This window comes from Melospiza georgiana, chromosome 21 (assembly GCF_028018845.1).
Source record: "Melospiza georgiana isolate bMelGeo1 chromosome 21, bMelGeo1.pri, whole genome shotgun sequence".
NCBI lineage: Eukaryota > Metazoa > Chordata > Aves > Passeriformes > Passerellidae > Melospiza > Melospiza georgiana.
In genome coordinates, this window is record NC_080450.1 from 8,797,560 (window position 1) to 8,819,286 (window position 21,727).

The 21,727-nt window shown below is 49.5% G+C and overlaps 2 protein-coding genes across 2 annotated transcripts; one reads left to right on the forward strand and one right to left on the reverse strand.

Annotated features, from left to right (window-relative positions):
- Positions 1 to 222: 222 nt before the first annotated feature.
- METTL23 (methyltransferase 23, arginine) lies at positions 223 to 1,942 on the reverse strand. The gene is made up of 5 exons (XM_058038938.1): positions 1,775 to 1,942; positions 1,591 to 1,695; positions 1,265 to 1,502; positions 851 to 935; positions 223 to 552 (listed from the first exon to the last, which is right to left on the reverse strand). Exons 1-5 carry the CDS (start codon positions 1,853 to 1,855, stop codon positions 351 to 353), a joined length of 711 nt encoding a protein of 236 aa, XP_057894921.1. The 5' UTR covers positions 1,856 to 1,942; the 3' UTR covers positions 223 to 350.
- Positions 1,943 to 2,376: 434 nt separating this feature from the next.
- Positions 2,377 to 17,148, forward strand: JMJD6 (jumonji domain containing 6, arginine demethylase and lysine hydroxylase). Its single transcript, XM_058038864.1, has 7 exons — positions 2,377 to 2,634; positions 3,370 to 3,758; positions 6,954 to 7,240; positions 8,478 to 8,613; positions 8,730 to 8,868; positions 9,880 to 10,007; positions 11,628 to 17,148. The coding sequence occupies exons 1-7, from the start codon at positions 2,506 to 2,508 to the stop codon at positions 11,662 to 11,664; spliced, it is 1,245 nt and encodes a 414-aa protein (XP_057894847.1). The 5' UTR covers positions 2,377 to 2,505; the 3' UTR covers positions 11,665 to 17,148.
- The last annotated feature ends 4,579 nt before the right edge of the window (positions 17,149 to 21,727 follow it).

Here is a 21,727-nt window from a genome sequence, read left to right on the forward strand (position 1 = left end):
TTTGGGAAGGATTCTCAGTCCTGGGAAAAGGATCTTATGGGAATGGGTTTTTTATTTTAAGAGTGCAGTTACCTTTTCATAGCTGAAGCTGTGGATTTAGGCTGGATCTTGTGGATTTCCAGGTTAAACTCTGTTTTGTAGTGACTCACATGATGGAATTGAGGCTCTGAACTATTTCATGGACTTGGGGGAGGAACACAAATTTCTCAAAAGCCATAGCTTGAAAACCAAACAACTTTATTTTTACAATGCATGTTTTAAGAATTGCTGCTTCCCCAAAATATCCATGAGGTTTGCTGTAAAATCAGGACTGTTCTCTGCAGCTCTGTGCTGCAGTGAACAGCTGAGTATCACCTTGTACTGCAATCTGAAGTGGAATAAAGAGAAGTGCCCTCTGACTGTGCTAGTGAGATGATCATCATTTCAATTGTGTGTCTTCCTGGCATGGAGGAGCTGGCCAAGTGCTCTTTGTCTGCACCAAAGGAGTGCAGGGGAACGTGGCTGCTCCTCAGGTTCCATTTGTGGAGCAGAGCCTCGATAGACCAGTCAGCACTGAGGGGAGGAAAAGGGGTGAAAACTTCACCCAGGGTTATCACTGCTGCAGTCACTCCAGCAGGCTCTCACCAAACTAGTGCAGCACAGAGGGGTTTGTAGCAGTTTTCTACTTAACACCAAATTGGGGGTTCTTGGATTATTTTCAGATTTTGTTACCTCCAGGGTTTACTGGGCAAATAGCAGCCTGACTCACGGTAAAGAGCTTTTCTGAGTCAGAGTGGTGCTGCCACACTCAATGTTCATCCACAGCTGAGACAGGGGTTAAAATTTGAGTTTTAAATATGTAAAAATTTACCTTCGGACTTGGTATGTTGTCCAGAATTGAGCATGTGGGTTCTTCTCCAACAAGAAGTAAATTGTAGTTAAAATATCTTCAAAGTCTGTAGTTTGGGGAGATAAAGCAGTCTGGGTTAGTCTCAATTCCAGGTGTGGATAAATCTGCTATGAAATGGTAATCATAAATCAATGCAAGTACGGTGTTTCTGTGTATGAGAGACACAAGCAGGGCATGAAGGGACTCAGTTATTTACCTAATCTTCTACTCCCACACCCTCAGCTGGATTTATGACATCTCTGAACTAGAATTAGCCCAGAGGAACAGGGTCAGTAGCACAGCGTCACCTGATCCACTGACACCGTTCCCAGCAGTACTTGGGACATGAACTCCTCGCAGTCACAAACCAAAGATACCGAAGAGCATTAACCGTACCTTTGGGGTCAAAAAAGACATCCGAGCCCAAAATAACGTCTATGGGTGCAAGAGAGAGCAGCTCAGGCGACACGCGGCCCCAGGTGAGGCCGAGGACGGGCACGTGTGGCAGGCGGTTCATGAGGCAGCTGCTGCGGCAGCTCTGCAGGCACTGCGGCAGCTCCTCGCTGTCCGACAGGATCACCTGGGCACCGCACCTGGCGGCCACCACGCCGGGGAGGCTCACACCGGCACCGATCTGAAACCACAGCGCGTTCGTGGGGACCGCGGGCGGAGCCTGACCCGCGGGTCACGGCAGGGGGAACCGGGCGGGGAGCGGGCTGTACCTCCAGCACTCGCTTGCCGGGCAGGCTCCGCCTGTGCGCCCACAGGTATTGGGCCAGGACCACGGCGCAGGGCCACACGTACGTGCCGTACTGCGAGTCCAGCACCTGCAAGACACGGGCCGAGGCGCTGTGCCGGGATCCGGGAGCTGCCGCGTTCCCGCGGTGTCCCGGCTGCCCCCGGTACCTCGGGCACGCGCACGGCCAGCGCCGCCGGACCCTCCTGGAAGCGGTACCGCCGCGCGCGCTGCCGCCGCGCCGCCGCCATGGGCCAATCGCGGGCAGACACGTATGAGCGCCAGGCCGCGCCAACCAATCCGCGCCTCCTCCCGGCGCGACGTCACGCGGAGCGCCGCCGCGGGCGCTGATGGCGATGAGGCGCTCGCCCAGCCGCGGCCTCCCCCCGGGACCGCGGTTATGCCGGACCGCTCCTGCCCGCACCGCTACCCCGGCGGGGCGGGGCTGGCGCCTCCGCGGGCCGCTTCCCGGAGAAGGGAGGAAACCGGGTGACACGCGGTCGGCCCGCCACTGTCCGGGGAGCAGCAAGCGCGGAGCGCCGGCCCACCGCGGGAAGGGCAGCGGCGGCGGGGGGTGCCCGGTGTGGCCGCGGGACTCCGCCGCTAAGGGCGCCCGGCGCCCGCGCTGCCTCCGTGCCGCCCGCGCTGCCCTTCCTCAATATGGCGGCGCGGGGGCGCCGCTTCCCCAGCCTGGGCCAATCAGCGCCGAGGCGTGGCGGAAGCCGGGGCGCAGCCGGCCAATGGGAGTGCGGCGGGGGCGGGGCCGCGGCGACAGCGGCGGCACGGGGTGAAATTTCTGGAAGGTGCGGCCAGAGCGGGGCCGGGATCGGGATCAGGGTCGGGATCGGCAGCAGGGTCGGGCCGGGGGCCGCGGGCGGTGACGGCCCCCAGCGCCGCCGCCATGAACCACAAGAGCAAGAAGCGGATCCGTGAGGCGAAGCGCAGCGCCCGGCCCGAGCTGAAGGACTCGCTGGACTGGACCCGTCACAACTACTGCGAGACCTTCCCCCTCAGCCCCACCGCCTGCAAGGTGCGCCGGGCGGAGGGGAGAGAGCGGGATCAGGAATGAAAGGCTGGGAATGGGGAATGGAGAATGGAGGGGGGAAATTGGGAATGGAGGGGGCCGCGACTGAGCGAGTCTTGCGGGTAAGGGGAGAGACCTGAGGGGAACGGAGGGGGCTGGGGAAGCGGCGTGGGGGCACGGCTGGGGACGGGGATGGAGAGGGCGACTGAGGGGATCGGGAGCGCCTGAGGTGAAGGAGGAGCTGCGGGACGGCTGATGGGAGGCGGGAAGGGCCCTTGCCCGAGGCTGGGCTTGCCTCAGAGCTGGCGGCACCGAGAGGTTGGGTGAGGGACGGGACTTTCTTCCCTCCACGTGGCGAGGCTGTGGGAAGGTCAGGCCCGCCGGGGTGGAACGGGCACCCGCACAACTCCCAGGAGCGCTTCTCGGTGTCCCTGTCCCGAGGGAGCGACACGCAGCAGGGATGTGTCGCCAAAGGGCAGGGTGGCCTCTCCGCCCCGGAGCTGCCTCGATGCGGAGCTGTGCCAAAGGCTCCAGGCGGCGGCTGTCACTGATGTGTGCAGGGAGCGGGCCAGCACAAACGGGGCTGCAGCCTCGGGGAGCTTAAAATAACCCAGAGGCAGCTCCACAGCCGCGTGGTGCGTGGAGCAAAGGATACGTGTGAAGCACCCCCACAAGCCAGCACAGCCCTAGGACGTCGGTCTGTCCTAATATCTGTCCTGCTTTCCTCCCTTGGTCTCACAGGATAACGTGGAGAGGGCCGATGCACTCCAGTTAACAGTGGAGGAGTTTGTTGAGCGCTATGAGAAGCCTTACAAGCCCGTGGTGCTGCTGAACGCTCAGGTGGGCTGGTCTGCCCAGGAGAAGTGGACGCTGGAGCGGCTCAAACGCAAGTACAGGAACCAGAAGTTCAAATGTGGGGAGGACAATGATGGTTACTCCGTGAAGATGAAGATGAAATATTACATCGAGTACATGGAAACCACACGTGATGACAGCCCCCTGTACATCTTTGACAGCAGCTATGGAGAGCATCCCAAGCGAAGGAAACTCCTGGAGGACTACAAGGTCCCCAAATTCTTCACTGATGATTTGTTTCAGTATGCAGGGGAGAAACGAAGGCCACCCTACAGGTAGAGTGACAGCAAGACAAAGCTGGGTATTTTCCAGCTCGTTGGTTGTTCCTAAATAGCTGGGATTGTCTCATGTAAAAAAGGGATATTTTTACATCATCTCTGAAATTAATATACCTCTGTAATCCTGCAGGAGAAAAGGGTAGATTTTTAATTTTAATAATTTTTTTAATTTAAATTATTTATATCATAATTTCTCCTTTTGCCACCAGTGTTGCTACAGCTTTATGGTTTAGGGTTTTTTTTTTCATTCTATTAAGTCAGCTTACATCACTTCTTAGATTTTTTCAAAAATTACATAGTTACTGAGAGCTGTAAAGATCAGTTTCTTGCTATGTATGCATTCTAGTGTTCTAATTTTAAATACCTCAGGAACAGCTCCTGGGTTTTGCACCAGTGGCTTATGTACAGTGTGGAATTTTGTTTAATTATGAGTCACTCCTTTTAAGGTAAAGGTCTTAAGTTAGATTAGGATCTAATATGGGCACCAGTTCTTAGCTCCCCTTCAGATGGTTTTGAGAGAGAATATTTCACATCTATGGGGTCTTTTCAGCTCTTTATTTTTGCTTCAGCTTGAAAGAGAGTGAAATGACATTTCATTCATAAATTCAAATGCAGCAACCTTGTGTTTGGGCTGCTAGGTAAAAAGCCATTTTTATCTATGTTACTGTGACACTTCATAGCACTGTGAGCTTAAGTTGAACCCTCCCAAGTAATTAAAGTCTTTCCAGTGCCTTTATAATTGTCAGACAATGCCTGTTGCTCTTTGAGTGCCATGAGGCTGTGATGTGGTTTATTTAAATAAAATTGAGCAAGAGCTCATCAGTAATGGCACTTTGCACTCTCTCACGTGTCTGTAGTTCAGCTGTGCTTTTGCAGGAGTGAAGCAAGAACCTGATTCCATTTGAGATCACTGAAGGAGCTGTTTTTACAGTGCTTTTCATAATTCTCTTCTGAGAACATACAACGCTGTGGTCAAACACAAAACCACACTGGGTGTGGTAGAACTGGATACACTTAATGACCTGGAGATCATTTACCCAAGTTAGAGGTGAATGAGAGAATCTGGTTGTGACTCTTTTATTTTGTTGTGTCCCCCCACACCCTCCTCACCTCAGAGCATTCTGAGCTCCTTGCTCTTTATCTTGGTATCAAACTTCTTGTATTTTCTGAAAAACGTGGGTGTTTTTCAGGCTTTTTTGAGAGCTGAGTGATACACAAGAGCACAGTGATGTCTCCTGGAGTTAGAGGGTTCATCTAGGTACAGAAATGAGTGTGCAATACTTCTAGAGCATAATTGAAAATCTGACAAGAAGTGCTGCTCATCATATGAGGAGGATACGACCTCTACAGGTTGATCTCTGGGTTGAGAGGTGTGTGATAGTGTGGAGACCTTAAAAGAACAATTGGTGCTGTTTGGACATTTTTATTGGCATTGTTCCTCTTTAAAATTCAGACAGTAATTTCTGGAAGCCATTTGCTGAAGGAGCTATTTTAATTTGAGGAAGGCAGCTGGGGTTTGCTTTCAGATTGAGTTTAGGAGTTGTGAAGTTTTTAATGGTAAGTTTGATGTCTTGGGGCAAACTGTGTTTTGTTCATTGTCAATTAAGTGCTGGTAAATGACAGTGTTGCTAAATAAGGAGTTTAAAACCTGTGTGTAGATTCAGGTTATTGTCAGAAAAAGGATGGTGAACAGTGCTTCTGTCTGTGCCCTCAGACAGACCTTCATGTGTATAATTTCTTCTGATTTCTTAACAAAAGCCTTGACTGTTCTATCTGTAGTTTAATCAGCTTTCTAAGCATATGATGAATCTAAAGAGTGAATTGGCAATAGAAATGACCAACACCTGCTTATTTACAGCTCCTTTGTGAAACAGGAAGAAATCATCTTGATAATCAAACTTTACAGTCCTACAATTCATGCTGACAAACGATCCTTCAAAACCAGTTTGATTTACACCTGCACTGGAAAGGGGACATGGAGAACTTGCTGGTTTTGCATTCCTCTTGCTGGGCATCACCCTCCTGTCACTACACCATGGAGGATTGTGTTGGTTTCTGCACTCTCTGCTGCCAGTTAAACAATTATTGCTTTTTTTTCTCTCTTGGTGCCTGGTATGAAGTCACCTCACATTGCTTTTTCTGGTCTTACTGCTCTGTTGCAGGGAAAATGAGCAGTTGAAGGTGCTGCTGCAGTTAAACATGTACAGTAGATAAAGTTCTCCACTGGGAGAAATAAACCTTGTTAATGGGCAGTGGGAATATAAACCTCAAATCCTGAGTGGGCACTGGAGAATAAGCTCCATGTAGTTAAGTGTTGGAATGAAAAGCCTCTTGTGAGTGAACAGAAGGGGAAGAAGGAGGCCAGGGTTGTGTAACTTGCTCTGTTCCTTGTTGTTGCTTTTTGTTCCTCATTGTTCTGCAGTTCTGGTCTGTTTGAGCAGCAAATTCTAGAAAACCATTGGAGAATCCCCCTGCCTAGGAAGAATCCCAGCACAGGCAGTTGGGGCTTAATCATGCTCATAAACTTTGAAATCACGATTTTATTGAATGATTTTATTAATGATTTTATTTATTAGGAAGAATCCCAATGCAGGTAGTTGGGACTTAATCATGCTCATCAACTTTGAAATCACGATTTTATTGAATGATTTTATTAATGATTTTATTTATTAGGAAAAATCCCAATGCAGGTAGTTGGGACTTAATCATGCTCATCAACTTTGAAATAGTGATTTTATTGAATGATTTTATTAATGATTTTATTTATTAGGAAGAATCCCAATGCAGGTAGTTGGGACTTAATCATGCTCATCAACTTTGAAATAATGATTTTATTGAAGAACTGTTTAAAACAAAATACAGCTATGACACATAAAAAGTCATTTTCACTTACTTATCCCACAGTCATACCTGTCCCAATTCATATTGGTTTTTAGGCTAAACTCATGTTGTGTCCTTTTGCTGCAGTGTGAACTTCACAAAATCAAGAATGTAAATTCATACTGGTTTTTAGGTTAAACTCCTGTTATATCCTTTTGCTGCAGTGTGAACTTCACAAAATCAAGAATATAAATGTAACTGTAGTTACTTTAATTCCTAACTGAATGTGCAGTGAGCTGCTGTAATTGTCTGTCCAACATGAAGAAAGGGACCTGCCTGCTCTATGACTAAAGCATTTTTCTCACTATGCAGATGGTTTGTGATGGGCCCACCTCGTTCTGGAACAGGAATTCACATTGATCCCTTGGGCACCAGTGCCTGGAATGCCTTAGTGCAGGGCCACAAGCGTTGGTGCCTGTTCCCAACCAGCACCCCCAGAGAGCTGATCAAGGTGACACGGGAGGAGGGGGGCAACCAGCAGGACGAGGCCATCACCTGGTTCAATGTCATCTATCCTCGGACACAGCTTCCCACCTGGCCCCCCGAGTTCAAACCCCTGGAAGTCTTACAGAAACCAGGAGAGACAGTCTTTGTGCCAGGTATGTGCAAATCTCTCCAGGAAGGAAATCTAGGAGAAAAAAAAACCCATGTTTGTAACATTCCTGTGTCATGGAGATGAACGTTTCAGCTTTCCATTTCAGCTTTTTCCATTTCTTACAAAACAAACTGAGCTCATTTTGGGACTGTTCAGTTACTCCTGAATGTCACAAAACCTGTATGACCTGTGGCATAGGATTGCATGTGATACAGATGGCAAAACAAATGGGATTTAAATTGCAGCATCACAGGACTGTAGTCTGAACTAAATCGCAGTAATAGAAAGCTGTCAGGGCATAAAATAATAAAAGTGTGTGAGCCTCACTAAGTCTTAGACAAAAATGTTTGAGTTTATACATGCTGGAGCAAATTCATGATTGAGTTTTGCATGTGAATTTTTCTTAGCTGTGGGAAATGAACTACTTAAATGCACTGACACCTTCCACCCACCTCTCTGTGGTTATGCTTCATCTTGCATTTGAAATCAAAAGCTAAATAAAGCTTTGCTGAAGATGCCCTTCCCTCTGAGTGGCTGCACACTGTGTGCCCATTGTAAGTGGGGGTGAGGTGAGTTCAGTAGCAGATTCTAACCTCTGAATCTTGCATCATTTATGTGCAGCACAGCCCATAGTTTGTGTCCACATTGCTTGTGTCTAACATCCAGCTGACTTGGTGTGTGAAGGGTGCCTTGTGATTGTCTTGGCACTTATTAGTGACTCCTGAGTGTACCTTCTGTTAAGAGTTTGTAGCTGTCAGGTTCCATTAAACTGTTCCCTCAGTCTTTTCTGGGCCTCTTAAGTGGGTTGTAAGAACTCCACTATTTTTATCCCACGTGGAAAAACAATTTTGCATCTATGTTTAAATGAAAGGTTAGTCTGTAGTCATAAGAACCTTGCAAAATCAGCGTGGAAAGTGCTCCCAGCTGAACAGAAAGGGCTCTGTGCAGTCTGGGTTACAATGGCTGCTGCTGTTAAATAAACTGTCAGCAGCCAGTGTGGTGCTGTCAGGTCACATCTTAGTCCTGGCTGTGAGCTGGGTAATTTGGTCAGGGCATGGAGAACCTGTCAGGCACTGTGGTGAAAGCTGAAATAAGACAGGAAATATAACGGGTTGGAAAACTCACCTGGGTTTGGGAGATAAGCTCCAGTTCCAGCTGCACTGTGGGAAAGGTGTTCTTGGCTGTTCTTGAACTTGCTCTCTGCCAGGCAGCCACCAATGGTCACTGGTGTTGTGTTTTAGGTGGCTGGTGGCATGTAGTCCTCAACCTTGACACAACTATTGCCATCACACAAAACTTTGCCAGCTGTACCAACTTCCCAGTGGTGTGGCACAAGACAGTGAGAGGGAGACCCAAACTGTCACGGAAATGGTACAGGTAAGAGATTCAGTGCCTTTCTTTGTATGTTCTCCATTGAAAACAAAACCTAAAATATTCATTCATGTGCAGTGTTACAATTCAAAGGCTAACCCTGAAATTTGAACTGTATTTAGGATCCTAAAGCAGGAGCATCCTGAATTGGCAGCCTTGGCTGATTCAGTTGACCTGCAGGAATCTACTGGTATTGCTTCTGACAGTTCTAGTGATTCTTCCAGTTCATCAAGTTCCAGCTCCTCAGACTCTGATTCAGAGGTAATGCTTTTTGCTGCAATAGATGATCCATATTTTGCATTTACATTGTTTTAACATGCCTTCATTCTTATATTCATGCCATATGGAATAAATTAATAGAAAGCAGCTAAATCCATCTACATGGTGGAGGAGCCTGTGATTTTAGCAGCTTCTGTTTGGTGTAGCCTCTGTTCACATTGCTAAATGGATTCAATCTGTTTGATCTATGTCTGTATTATATGTGAATCTATCACTCATTTAGCTTGTGGAAAATAGCTGCAAAGTGAATGTACTGAAAATTGGGAGAGGGGAAAAAATGCAAAACAGGTCAGTTATGACATGGGACTCTTGTCAACACCTAAATCCTTCAGAAGCCAAAGTCTTCTCTTGGAAGATGAGGTCTGTGACAGTGTTCACAGGGGTCTTAGGATGAGGGAAGAGACGAGGATCTGACTCCATGTTTCAGAAGGCTTGATTTATTATTTTATGATATATATTACATTAAAACTATACTGAAAGAATAGAAGAAAGGATTTCATCAGAAGGCTAGCTAAGAATAGAAAAGGAAAGAATTAATAACAAAAGTTTGTGTCTTGGACAGAGAGTCTGAGCCAGCTGACTGATTGGCCATTTATTAGAAACAACCACATGAGACCAATCACAGATGCACCTGTTGCATTCCACAGCAGCAGATAATCATTGTTTACATTTTGTTCCTGAGGTCTCTCAGCTTCTCAGGAGAAAAAATCCTAAGGAAAGGATTTTTCAGAGAATGTGCCTGTGACAGAGGTCCTTCTAGGGACCAAAAGGAGCACATTAATTGTCTTGCCTCAAGCCAGCTTCAACCAGTGACGAAATCTAAAAACATTTCTGTTCCTGACTTTTAAACGCGTAATTTAAAATTTCCTTGATGTGTCCGGCCTAAAACAGCACGTTACGGGTTGCTGAGCTCAAAGAACTTGTGGTGAATTGCACAGCACAGACAGTTGCTGAGGTTCCTCTGAGTTGTGGTTTCATTTTTCCATGCTGCAGTGTGACTCTGGCTCTGAGACCGAGGGGATGATGCACCGCAGGAAGAAGCGGAGGACGTGTGGGATGATGGGGAACGGGGACACCACTTCCCAGGACGACTGCGTGAGCAAAGAGCGCAGCTCCTCCAGGTGACCCAGGGCAGCTGTTGGGTTTAAACAAGCACAGGACATACAAGGGAAAGCTGGCACACTTCACATAGGGGATTCCTTTTTCCTTACAGTGTATTCCCACTGCCCATTTACAAGGTGGTATTGTCCCTCCATGAATTATTTTAATTGTTCCAAACAGAAAACTAAGATTATTGATGTTTTCTTTTTAAAAATCAGGGGTTTTATTTAATAAACAGTCTTATTGCTTTTCCTAGTTGTCTCTTTTAATAGATGAGAGGATTTGATTTTATCTTTGTTTAATGAGAGAGGTGGGATGTTACAAACTGCTCTTCAGAGAGCACAAATGAGTAGTGAACAGTTAAAGATGAAGAATGATCAGGCAGCACTCAGGTTTCAATGTCTTGTTCAAACAGAAAACCTTCAAGTAGTTGTATGATTTCTCTTACTGCTGCTTGAACTATTTCAATTTATTCCACTGCTTTAATCTGTTAAAGACAACATTCATCCTAAATTCCAAATGTCTGCGTTTACATTTTAAATAAATAAATAAATAAATACATAAATATTGAGCAAGTTTCAGTCAGTGTGGAAGGAGACAACATTAATATTGCAAAATCAAGGATAGTTATGCTTATGGTAAAGTTGCTGAGGAAAGCAGTTCTCTGGACAGGCGAGGTTAAAAAGAGTGGAACACTGGGAATCTGGGAGTATACTGCAGGGAAGAACTTAAACATTCTTTGCTAAATGAAGCATTTTTCTCATATAGCAGAGGCTTGCCAAAATTCTTAAACAAATTCCTTGCAGCTTGGTTAACCAGTGCTGCTGGGTTGGCTGCCTGCCTGCATTAGAGTGCTGGCCAGCTCTTGAGCTCTTGGGTGCTCCAGATTTGGCATGGAGGCAAGTGCTGTGGTGGCTTAGTGTGTGGCTTGCTAAAGAAGGTGTGCAGCAGTAATTTACCTGAGGAAGTCCAAATTCCAGCATGATTCCAGCCTGACTTCCCAGTGTGGGACTGCCTGGAGGCCTGTGTGCTCCTGTAGATTGCTCTCTTGTTCCCTGCAGTTGCTCATAACTGAATACAATTGGATTACAAGTACAGAGCATCATTAAAAGTTGGGGAGAACTGTACTGACTGCTTATTTTGCCCTGGAGGTTTCTACACTTTGCTTGTTATGACATTGTCAAATGCCATTTTGGCAGCCAGTGTGACTTCAGGGAATGAGCAGCAGGAGAGAACAAACCTTTAATGCAGACCCTGGTTTAAAATGAAAGCTGTAAAAATGCAGATCACAATGCAGATCTGTTCTTCTGAAAAACTCATGCACTTTTAAATTATTTGCCATTCAAATTTTGAAATGAATACCCTAAATATTGAAAATTAGCACCTTGCTTAGAACATTTGCTTTCTGTGTTTCACTGTTCTGCCTCCCATATGTTGATTGTGTCACTCTGTGAGGGTGGGTGGGCGTTCTGTTCCAGCTGTGTGATGGCTTAGTTGCTAGAAATGCTTCCAAACATGAAATCTTAACCTTGCTCATGCAATGCTGGAGGCAGAATAAGCCTGAGATGAATCTGCATGCTGGGATCTTGTGCCCTGATCCAAGGGGAATGCTTAAAGGCAGTTGTACCTTTTTTTGACAGGATTAGGGAATCTTGTGGAGGCCGCAGCTACCCCTGAGGGATAACACCACCTACCCAGAGGCAGCTGCTGATGGAAGCTCTGTTAGCAGCCAGCCAGCTCTGTCCTACTCCCTCCTGCTTCTGTTTCTCACACTCCTTAAGTTTTTATTACTCTTCCTCGATCCAGACATCTTCGTTTCGTGCTGTCCAAGGTTGGCTCCTGAATAACCTGTAGGGGAGCACCCCAACTGTGTCCTTTGTGCAATGCTTTGTCCCCTCTGACCCCTGCACTACAACCCAGCTGTGGGTAAGGACATGCCAAGTATTTCATGGGTCACAGAACTGGCAAGGAAGGCAACGGTCAGTTTTTAAAGAACTCTTTTTAAAACCAGCAGGTAAATGGAAAAAAACCTGCCTTGCTTTGACACTGTCATATGTTTACATGTTGTCCTGTACACTTGAGGAAAGGAACACCAGCCCTTTTGGCCTATTGGAATGATTGGTGGATCTCACACCAGAATTTTGGGAAGAACAAGGAGGAAATGAGCTTCTGCAAGAACTGAGCTGTGGAAAATGAGTCCTTGGCTCTTACTCTGCTGCAGGAGAACGTTGCTGTCAGGGCTGTGTGTGTCTCCTAAAATCCTGGAATTTGGGAACCTGGAAAGAACCCATCAGGATCCTTGAGTTCAACTCCTGGCCCTGCACAGAAACCAAGAACCCCACCCTGTGCCCAAGAGCATTGTCCAGACACTTCATGAGCTCACACAGGCTCAGTGCTGTGACCATTGCCCTGGGGAGCCTGTTCCAGTGCCCAACCACCCTCGGGGTGAAAACCATTTTTGTGATATCCAACCTAAACCTGCCCTCACTCAGCTCCAGCCGTTTCCTTGAGCTCTGCCACTGGTCACAAGAGTGAAGAGATTGGTACCTGCCCCTCTGCTGTCCCTCATGAGGATGCTGAAGACCCAAATGAGGTCTGACCTCAGTCTCCTCCAGGCTGAACAGACCAAGTGACCTCAGCCACTCCTCATACAGTTCCCCTCCAGACCCTTCACCATCCTCATGGCCTCCTTTGGGTGCTCTCCAATGGCTTAATGTCTGTTAGATGTTGTGGTTCCCAAAACTCCAGGACAATCCCCTTGCTTTCCTGTCTGGTGATGCTGGGCCTGGTGCCCCCAGGACATGGTTTGCCCTCTGGGTGTCAGGGCACTGCTAACTCAGATCCAGCTTGCCACCAAGCAGGAGTTCCTAGACCCCAGTGCAGAATGTTTTAACTCCTCGTGGTTGGTGATTGCCCATCTCTAATTTGTTGAGGCCTCTCTACCCTTGAGGGATATGACAGCTCCTCCCAATTTAGTGTTTTTTGCAAACTTAAAATTCTTCCAGTCCTGTGTCCAAGTCATTCATGAGGATGTTGAAGAGCACAGGGGTGAGGGTGGAGCCCTGCAGAACCCACCAGTGAGCAGTGCCAACCTGGTGTCACCCCAGTCACTGTCACCCTTTGTGTCCAGCCTGTGAGCCAGTAGCTCACCCATCATGGAACACCATTAACCAGCTGTGGACTGGACAGTTTGTCCAGAAGGTCACTGGGAGAGACAATACCCAAAGTTTTGCTGAAATCCATGAGATGACATCCACTGCCTTTCTTAGATCAGTGAGGTGGGTCACCCTGTCACTGAAGGAGATCAGATTCAACAAGCAGGACTTTCCTTCCTGAAGCTGTGCTGGCTGTGAGTGATGCCTGCACTGTCCTCCAGGTGTTTCTCAGTACTTCCCAGAGTCATCTCTTCCATGATTTGGCCAGGCACTGAAGTGGGAGTGACAGGCCTGTGGTTTCCAGGGTCCTCCTCTTTGATATTGAAAACTGGGACATTTGCCAGCTTCCAATCAGCTGGAACCCCCTCTGGATTCCCAAAACTGCTCAAAAATCACGGAGAGATTTTGCAATGACATCAGCAGCATCTTGAGGATTCTCAGATGAGTGCCATGAGCTCCCATGGATTTGCAGGCACCCATGTGGAGCAGCAGATCCTGCTGCTTTGGGGTCAGCTGGAAGTTGGACATTTTCACAGTCACAGTCCTCCAGCTCAGGGCACTGAGACCCCTTTGGTCCATCATCTGTGCTGAAGACAGGCAAAGAAACATTAAACACTCTGCCATGTCCATGTCCCTGTTTGTGAGGAGACCATCCTCATCCTGGAATGGGCCAGTGTTATTTCTAATTTGCTTTTTGCCATTAATATATTGGAAAAAACTCTTTTTTTATTTCCCTCACGATTCTGGCCAGTTTTGTCTCCAGTTGAGCTTTGGCCATGTGAATTTTCTCCCTACAGTGGCAGCAGCATTTCTGTATTCTTCCCATGCCACCTGACCTTGCTTCCACTGGGCAAACACCTTCCTTTTTCATCTTATTTCCAAGAGAAGATCCCTGTTCAGCCAAGGAAGGGAAGGTGAATGCCCCAAGCACTGAAGCAATCTCAGCAGAGGTGACCACCAGCCTGAAGCATCTTTTGTGGTCTGGATCTGTGTGCTCCATGCACACACCTGAGGTGCAACACCTGAACCAGCAGCAGTCCTTCTGCTTCCACCCTGTCAGGGTGACAAAGCTGCTCTAGCACCTTGTGATGGGAAGCTCAGTGGAGCAGGAGGATCCTGGAGTTTCTTGCACAGCAAAAACTGTGGCAGGAAAAAGCATTTGCCAGTGCTTGCAATCCTGCAGGTGTGATGTTTAGCACAAGGCAACTGCTGACAAAGTCTGGCTCTGGCAGGATCACATGTGTGGGCTTGGAGCACCAAACACTTCTGGGGCTGTGGGCTCACTCAGGCCAGTGCAGTCCACATCCCCCAATGGCTTCTCTTTGGGGTTGTACATCCAGACCTTTCTGAAAGATGCAGTGCCAATTTTAAAGGACTGAGGAGGGGGACATGTTGTTGTTTTATGCTTTTTAAAAATGCAATGTGTTGTTTAAGTCTGTGTGGATGCATTTGTATTATGCCAGGTAAAGCTCTTGTCCCCAAGGGATCTTTTGGAGCTGCTGGTTTGTTCTGTTAACAGGGGCTTGTGCTGGTGGTGTCTCTGTGTGGCTGAAGGTGCTGCCAGGAAATCTGAATTTTCCATGGGCTGCTTCAGGGGGTACTCTTTGAGCCCTTTGAGGTGGGTACAGAACTCACTTCAGCTGTTCTTTGAGAGAGAAAACTTGTCAGCAGAAGTGCTGTGCATGTAGGAAACACACAGCAATGCCCAGGCACTGATGAAAGAGCAAATTAAAGAGAGATTAAAGCCTCAACTGTGACTTTCTTAAACGTGTTGGGTTTGGTGGAACCTGGAGTGTTGCTTTTCTGGGCTCTCTGATCCATTTTTAACCTTGTCTGTTCCTATTTAAACACTCCTGGACCATATCCTTTTGTATAAAGGAATCCTAAATATGTTGTTTTGGGATCTCTGTTTTTGAGTCTTTTGTGCCAGTAAGAGCAGTGTGGTGGTGGGGAAAGGGAAGTTTTATTGATATATTTTTGAGCTGTCCAGACTCCCAAATTTCCTGTGCTAGATAGCCAGGCATTAGCAAGCACACTTGCTCTGTAGCCACTGCAGATTCTTCCACAAGATCACTTTAAAAAAATCCTCCAACTTCTCCAACTCCTGGCATTTCTGGCCAAGGCTGAACAGCCTGGGAGCCTGCACAGACTGTGTGTGTCCTCTCAGAGCTGCTGCTGCCTTTTGGGATCATGTGGGGCCTGCAGAGGTGAAGGCTCACAATGCTCAGCTCTGTCACAGTCCTTGCAGAGCTGTCCCTTCCTCTCTCTGGTGGCTGGGCAGCCCTCAGTGAGCTGCAGCTGCATTTGACACAGTTTGCACAGTCTGAAATCCAATGTGAAAGCTTGATGGCTGTGCTGGGAGAGCCACACCTCTGCCTCTAGAAGCACAGGGGGAGGATGCAGTGTGCAGAGCATTCTGCCATGCCTGTCAGCTCTTCCATAGTGTGAAATAAAGCAATCCCAGGGGAAGCCTGTGGTGGTGTGACACCCCTCACAGAAAAGCAGCATGTTTGCAGCAGACATCAGGATACCAGCAGCCCTCTGCTGACTGCTCCACAGGGCACTCCCTGCTGTGAAACAGTGTCTGTGCAGGCTTACCTGGCAGTCAGGACTCTGGGATCTCCAGTTCTTCCACTTCTGGCTTTTACCTGAGCCACTTTGGTGAATCTTTGAGCAGTGAGGAAAATCCCTACCTCACAGGGCTGTTGTGAGGCTGAACTGCAGTTGCTGTGTAAGATGCTTTGAAGCCATCCACCCACAAAAATGTTCCATTCATCCTGAGCAACCTGAGCCTTCTGAGCCTGGTGGGAGCTTTTTGTAGCAGAAAACATTGGGGATGTTGTTCAACACTCTTGGCCACGTGGTGTTCTGTGGTGGCCCTTCCAGAATTGCTGTGTGGTCCATAAATTGTAGCAGAACAAGACTTGCTGTTTTCACCAGGGTTGAGCTGTTGCTGTTCCATGGCCTGCTCTAAACAGGGGGTGCTGCTAGAGCAGGATCTGGTTGTAAATGGGAGGAGATGCAATTTTCTCATCAGGGAGTCAGCTTCTCTGGCCTTACAGGAGTGGGGAGAGCTGGTGCTTCCCAGGCTGGCTGAGGGAGGAACAGTTAAAAACTGTGCTCCCTTTGTGCCTCACTCTGTGGGAAGCTGGCTGGGGACAGTGGGCTCTGTGCTCTCATTTCTCCAGGCTTGTGCTTCCTGGGACATCCTTGTCTCTTGTTCCAACCCTGCTGCTTTTGTACTCTGGAGGCTCTGGATGCAGCTGGTGCAGCACCCTGTGCACCCCTCATTTCCTTGAGGAGATTTCCTCTTTTCCTGGAGCCCCAGAGCAGCAGCACAGCTCTGCCTCACTGCTCTGTTCCCCAGGGCTGGCAGAGAGCCTCGGGCTGGGTGTCATTGTCACAGTGCCTGCTCCAGGAAAGGTGATGGGATTTGGGAGCTCTGCCTGTGCTTCAGAGCCTGGTGACAGCCCCAGGCTGGGAGAGTTCAGGAGGAAATGATCCCACACTCCATCAGAGCCACAAATGTGGGCAAGAGGCAGCAGTGCCAGCAGCTGTTCCTGCACAAGTGCTGTGGGAGCAGGTGACACCCAGGAGCCTCTGGCAGAGCTTCCTCCCCTCTCAAGCTGTGTGCTGGCTCCAGTTTGTCTTCTCAGTTACATCAAACCTCTCCAAATGCTTCAAGGAAGGACAGCAGCCTCTTTCATAGTTAACCTCTGCTCTCCTTGAGTCCCCAGCCACTGTGGGCTGGGAAATGAGACTGTTGGCTGAATCCAGTCTGGAATGGCTCTGTGGGCACATTGTAACTGGGAGGTTTTTGGCATCCCCCTTGCTGAGGGGGAAGGAAAGTGTTACCCATCGGTGTGACAGTCCCACTGTCAGCTCCAAACCCTGCCACTGCCCTTAGCTGCTTTTATCACCCATCCAGCAGAGCTGGGATACTTGTCTTGTTCGGATGATTGTGGTTTTGCTTTTTATTTTAAATAAAATCAATTATTTTGCATTATCCTGTCACTTTCTTTCATACTGTGATGATGTGAAAAAACCTTACAGGTGTGCACCTCTGTTAATTGTGCTGGGAACAGCTCTGGGGATGCTTGAGGGTTTGCCCATCTGTGCTGGGCTGGGGTTTGGAAGCTTTGGGGTTGTCCTGGCTCTGGGAGGTGAATTTAGGTTTGTTACCAGACTGTCCCACTGCCCTTTGGCCCTGCCCTGGCCTCCCCAGTCTGTGTCACAAGAGGTTTCTGTGTTGTGTTTCTGGTGCCAGGAAGGGGTTTCACCTTCCAGGTGTCTGCTTTGGGATGCCCACCGTGGTAATCAGAGGGCTGGAGCACTTCTGCCATGAGGAAAGGCTGAGAGAAATGGGATTGTCCAGCCTGAAGAAGTCTCCAGGGGAAGGAACCTACCACAAAGATGGAGAGAGACATTTTACAAGGGCCTGCAGTGCCAGGACAAGGGCAGTGGCTTCAAACTGACAGGGAGTAGGTTTAGCTTGATATTAGGATGAAATTCTTCCCTGTGAGGGTGGTGAGGCCCTGGCACAGGTTGGCCAGAGAAGCTGTGGCTGCCTCATTCCTGGAGATGTCCCAGGCCAGGGTGGAAGGGGCTTGGAGCAGCCTGGGATCATGGAAAGTGTCCCTGCCCATGGCAGGGGTAGAACTGGAGGAGCTTTAAGGTCTCTTCCAACCCAACCCATTCTGTGATTCCATGATTCTAAATAAGCCCCACAGTGCTGAGGGGCTCTGTGCAAGGGCTGCACTCCCAGCAGAGGGGTTTGGGGCAGAGCTGCCTCAGGAGCCTGGCTGTGAGGTGGAACAAGGGCTGGGGAGATGGGAGAACTTGTATATTTTGTCAGTGAGAGTTGTTGAAAGCAGTAACTGTAGGTAAATAAGCTGGAACAGAGTGTGGGACAAACAGCCCTGAGGCTTTTGAAATATTTATAGCAATATATTGTAGAATGAAACACATTGAAGAGTAAATGCAGACAGGCAATTCACCCATTTCCACATAAACCTCTGTCCTCCCCTTCCCAGAACTGCTGGAAACATTCTTCTTCTTTAGTGTCACATATAAAGCATTTTTTTTTCTCCTTTCCAGTTGCCCTTCAGCAGCTCTCCCCATGCCCAGCTCAATGCACAATTAGCAGATGAGCCCCTCCTCTCCTTGTGGATGCTCTGGGTATGTCCATGCCTGGCATTTAACAAGCCCCAATTCCAGAAAATGCTGCAAGTTAATGGTGGCTAAAAACTGTACAGCCACTGTAGAAATGCTTTTATAATTGATCTCTCTTGATTTTCAGTCTGGAGAGGCAATTTAGAGACAACTTCACCATTCTTCCTCATTTGTAGGTATTGTTGGTGCCTCCTGCAGTCCCTCTGTGGCCTTGCACTCAGGACTTGATTTATTTTTATTCCTCTTGATTTATCTACACATCTTTCTCTTTGTGACAGCTGCAATTTCATTTCACCAAGGAGGATGACACACTGATACTTTCATTCCTGCTGGGGAGCCTGTGCTGCACCTTTGCCAATATTCCTGCTCCTTCCCTCCAGCCTGATGCAGAAGCAAATAACTCCAGCCTTTTATTTTGTGGCAGCTGGAGAGAGCAAGTCATGGAGCAGGGCTGTGTCCTCCTGCAGTGCCAGGCGTGGCACTGAGCTGCTGCATGTTTCAAGACTGGTTTGGAGTTGAATGAACAGGCTTGCAGCACATTTTTTTACTTCAAGGCACACAAAGACTCCTGTGTGGGGCTTCACCTCCTGTGGTTCTGGAGAAGTGTGGATCAAGGCAGGTAGAGCTGGTTGGGAATGTGTTCAGAGGGAAATAATCATTCCATGTCCCTTCTGTGTGTGATGCCTGTGACTGTGTCCTGTCCTGGAACAAATCCTGGTCCAGATCCTGCAGCCTGCCCAGGGCAGGAGGAGCTGGAGCAGCAGCAGCAGCAGTGTCCTGCCTGTCCCAGCTGTGCTGACAGGGAGAGCTGCACTGGGCTTTTCTCTGCAGCACTGCCGTGTTCAGACCCAAGGCTGTGTCACTGCTCAGCTGCTGCACTGCAGCTGGGGCTGGAATGGCTGCCAGGATCCAGGAGCTTTTGGAATATCAGCTTGTGTCACTGTGCTGTCAAGGGCAAGGCCAGTTGTACTGCTTGAAGACTTTGAAGACCCTCAAAACCAACTCAGAGCCTGCCTTGGGTCAGGGATTAGATTGTAAAATGAATGGAGTTGTTGGAAAAGCTGCATGGGTGAGAGCAGAGGGGGAAGTGACAGGAGCTTAGGGAGAAGGTCTAAAACAAATACTTCCAGGAGAGCTCTTGGGTTGGATCATTGAAGCAAGATACAGCCATCCCCACCCCTGGGCTGAGCTCTGCTATTTGTGAATTGAACCCAAATATCCCTGAGCTAGAACACAGCCAGATGTACAAAAAGCAAATGAGAAGCCAGCCAGGTAGGGGAGTGACCTGCAAGCCAGAAGAACAGCAAGTACAGCGGCATTTCTTGGGATAGCTTCTCATTTCTGGCATGAGAATGGAGAGGGATGTGTTCTTGGCAAGGAAAAAGTGGTATCTATGACTGGGAGCCTGACTGAGGCTTTCAGAAATAATCCAAGTTTGGAGCAGTTATAACACTGGTCTGTGTTCAAACTTTATGTGAGGGGAAATGGGTTCTGGGAGGATCTGGGAACATAAAATGCTGAATTTTCCTCTCGGAAACCAGCATGTATCTGCACACCTCACTGCACGGGGGCTTGTGGAGCCAACTCGGGTTGTGGCTGGGATGCAGAGGCGGGTATGGGAACTCAGTGACCTCCTGGCTTTGGTGGGAGGGACACAGAGGAGCTCAGAACAGCACCTGCCTGTGCAGCTCCCGGTGTACAGGACACTGAGAACGTGTGCTGTGTTAGATCTTTTTTTGTGCCTGTAGAGGCTCTCCCGATGTCCCACAGCCCATTCCTGCATCCTGGGGGGGTGGCTGTGGTCCCGCAATGCCCGGGCAGCAGGAGCCAGCCCGGCTCAGCCCGGCTCAGCCCGTCCCCAGGCGGATTCGCAGCATTCCCGTGCCGGGGCTGTTCCCGGAGCAGTTGTCACCGCGGTTCTCCTGAATCCCCCTTTGTTGGCAAAGCTCCTCAGCTGCTGCTGCTGCCCTTGGCTCCCCTGCTCGGCCCGGAGCTGGCAGCCGTGTGAAAGCGGCTTCTGTGCGGGGCTGGGGCTCTGGGGACCGGACCCAGCCAGCCCGGGCCTCTGGGACTGTCCCCTGTCCCTGCCCGGGGCTCTGGGGACTGTCCCCTGTCCCTGCCCGGGGCTCTCGGGGACTGTCCCCTGTCCCTGCCCGGGGCTCTGGGTACTGTCCCCTGTCCCTGCCCGGGGCTCTGGGGACTGTCCCCTGTCCCTGCCCGGGGCTCTCGGGGTCTGTCCCCTGCCCGCCCGGGGCTCTGGGTACTGTCCCCTGTCCCTGCCCTCGGCTCTCGGGGTCTGTCCCCTGTCCCTGCCCGGGGCTCTGGGTACTGTCCCCTGTCCCTGCCCTCGGCTCTCGGGGATCAGTTTCCAGCCACCCCCTGTCCCCTGCCCAGACTGGGCTCAGGGGAAGCCCTTTCCCAGCCATCCCTGCCCTGCCCTGCCCGAACTCCTGGGGACCATTCCCTGCCCGCCCGGAGCTCTCGGGGACCGTTCCCGGCCATCCCCTCCTGCCCGTGCTGCGCTCTTGGGGTCTAAACCCTGCTCTGCCGGAGCTCTCGGGGACTGTCCCCGTCCCAGGCTCTCGGGGACTGTGCCCAGCCGTCCCCGGCTGTCCCCGGCGCTGCAGGGCGGTTCTCCTCCCGAGAGAGGGCAGCGCGCTCCAGGGCTCAGCCCGAGCCTGGCCGGGGGTGCCGTGCCCAGGGACCCCTCCCCGAGCCCCCCTGCCAGCAGAGCCCGAGCTCGTCTGTCCTGGGGGTCCCTGCCTGGCAGGGAGTGTGAATCCATCCCCTCCCGTACAAGATGAAGCTGGAGGCGCCAGTCTGTGACCGTGTTCACAGGGGTCCTAAGATGAAGGAAGAGACGACGATCTGACTCCATGTTTCAGGAGGCTTGGTTTATTCTTTTATGATATATATTATATTAAAACTATACTAAAGGAATAAAAGACAAGATTTCATCAGAAGGCTGGCTAAGAATAAAAAAAGAACGATAACAAAAGCTTGTGGCTTGGACTCTTCCGAGCCAGCTGACTGTGATTGGCCATTAATTAGAAACAACCACATGAGACCAATCACAGATGCACCTGTTGCATTCCACAGCAGCAGATAATAATTGTTTACATTTTGTTCCTGAGGCCTCTGAGCTTCTCAGGAGGAAAAATCCTAAAGAAAGGATTTTTCATAAAAGATGTCTGTGACACCAGTCGTGCCTTGTAAATTGATAGGGGGGCCCCAGAGATACCTCTGTGCCTCCCAGCAAGAGCTCTGGCCAGGGACCAGGCCGAGTTTACTCCATCAGTTCCCTCTGGAGAGCCATGGAGGGGCCAGGTTGGTGTCACACAGGACCTGCTGAGCCCGAATTCTGCTCGGGGCATCATCCCCATCAGGTCACATTCTGCAGGAGCTCTCACCCC

Coding starts and splice junctions, on each gene's coding strand:
- METTL23 (XM_058038938.1), bottom strand. CDS start 1,855: ATGGCGGCGGCGCGGCGGCAGCGCGCGCGGCGGTACCGCTTCCAGGAG. Junction 936..1,264: donor TGTCTTTTTTGACCCCAAAG/GTACGGTTAATG, acceptor CCCAAACTACAG/ACTTTGAAGATATTTTAACT. Junction 553..850: donor ACAACATACCAAGTCCGAAG/GTAAATTTTTAC, acceptor TCCTCCCCTCAG/TGCTGACTGGTCTATCGAGG.
- JMJD6 (XM_058038864.1), top strand. CDS start 2,506: ATGAACCACAAGAGCAAGAAGCGGATCCGTGAGGCGAAGCGCAGCGCC. Junction 7,241..8,477: donor AGAGACAGTCTTTGTGCCAG/GTATGTGCAAAT, acceptor GTTGTGTTTTAG/GTGGCTGGTGGCATGTAGTC. Junction 10,008..11,627: donor AAAGAGCGCAGCTCCTCCAG/GTGACCCAGGGC, acceptor TTTTTTTGACAG/GATTAGGGAATCTTGTGGAG.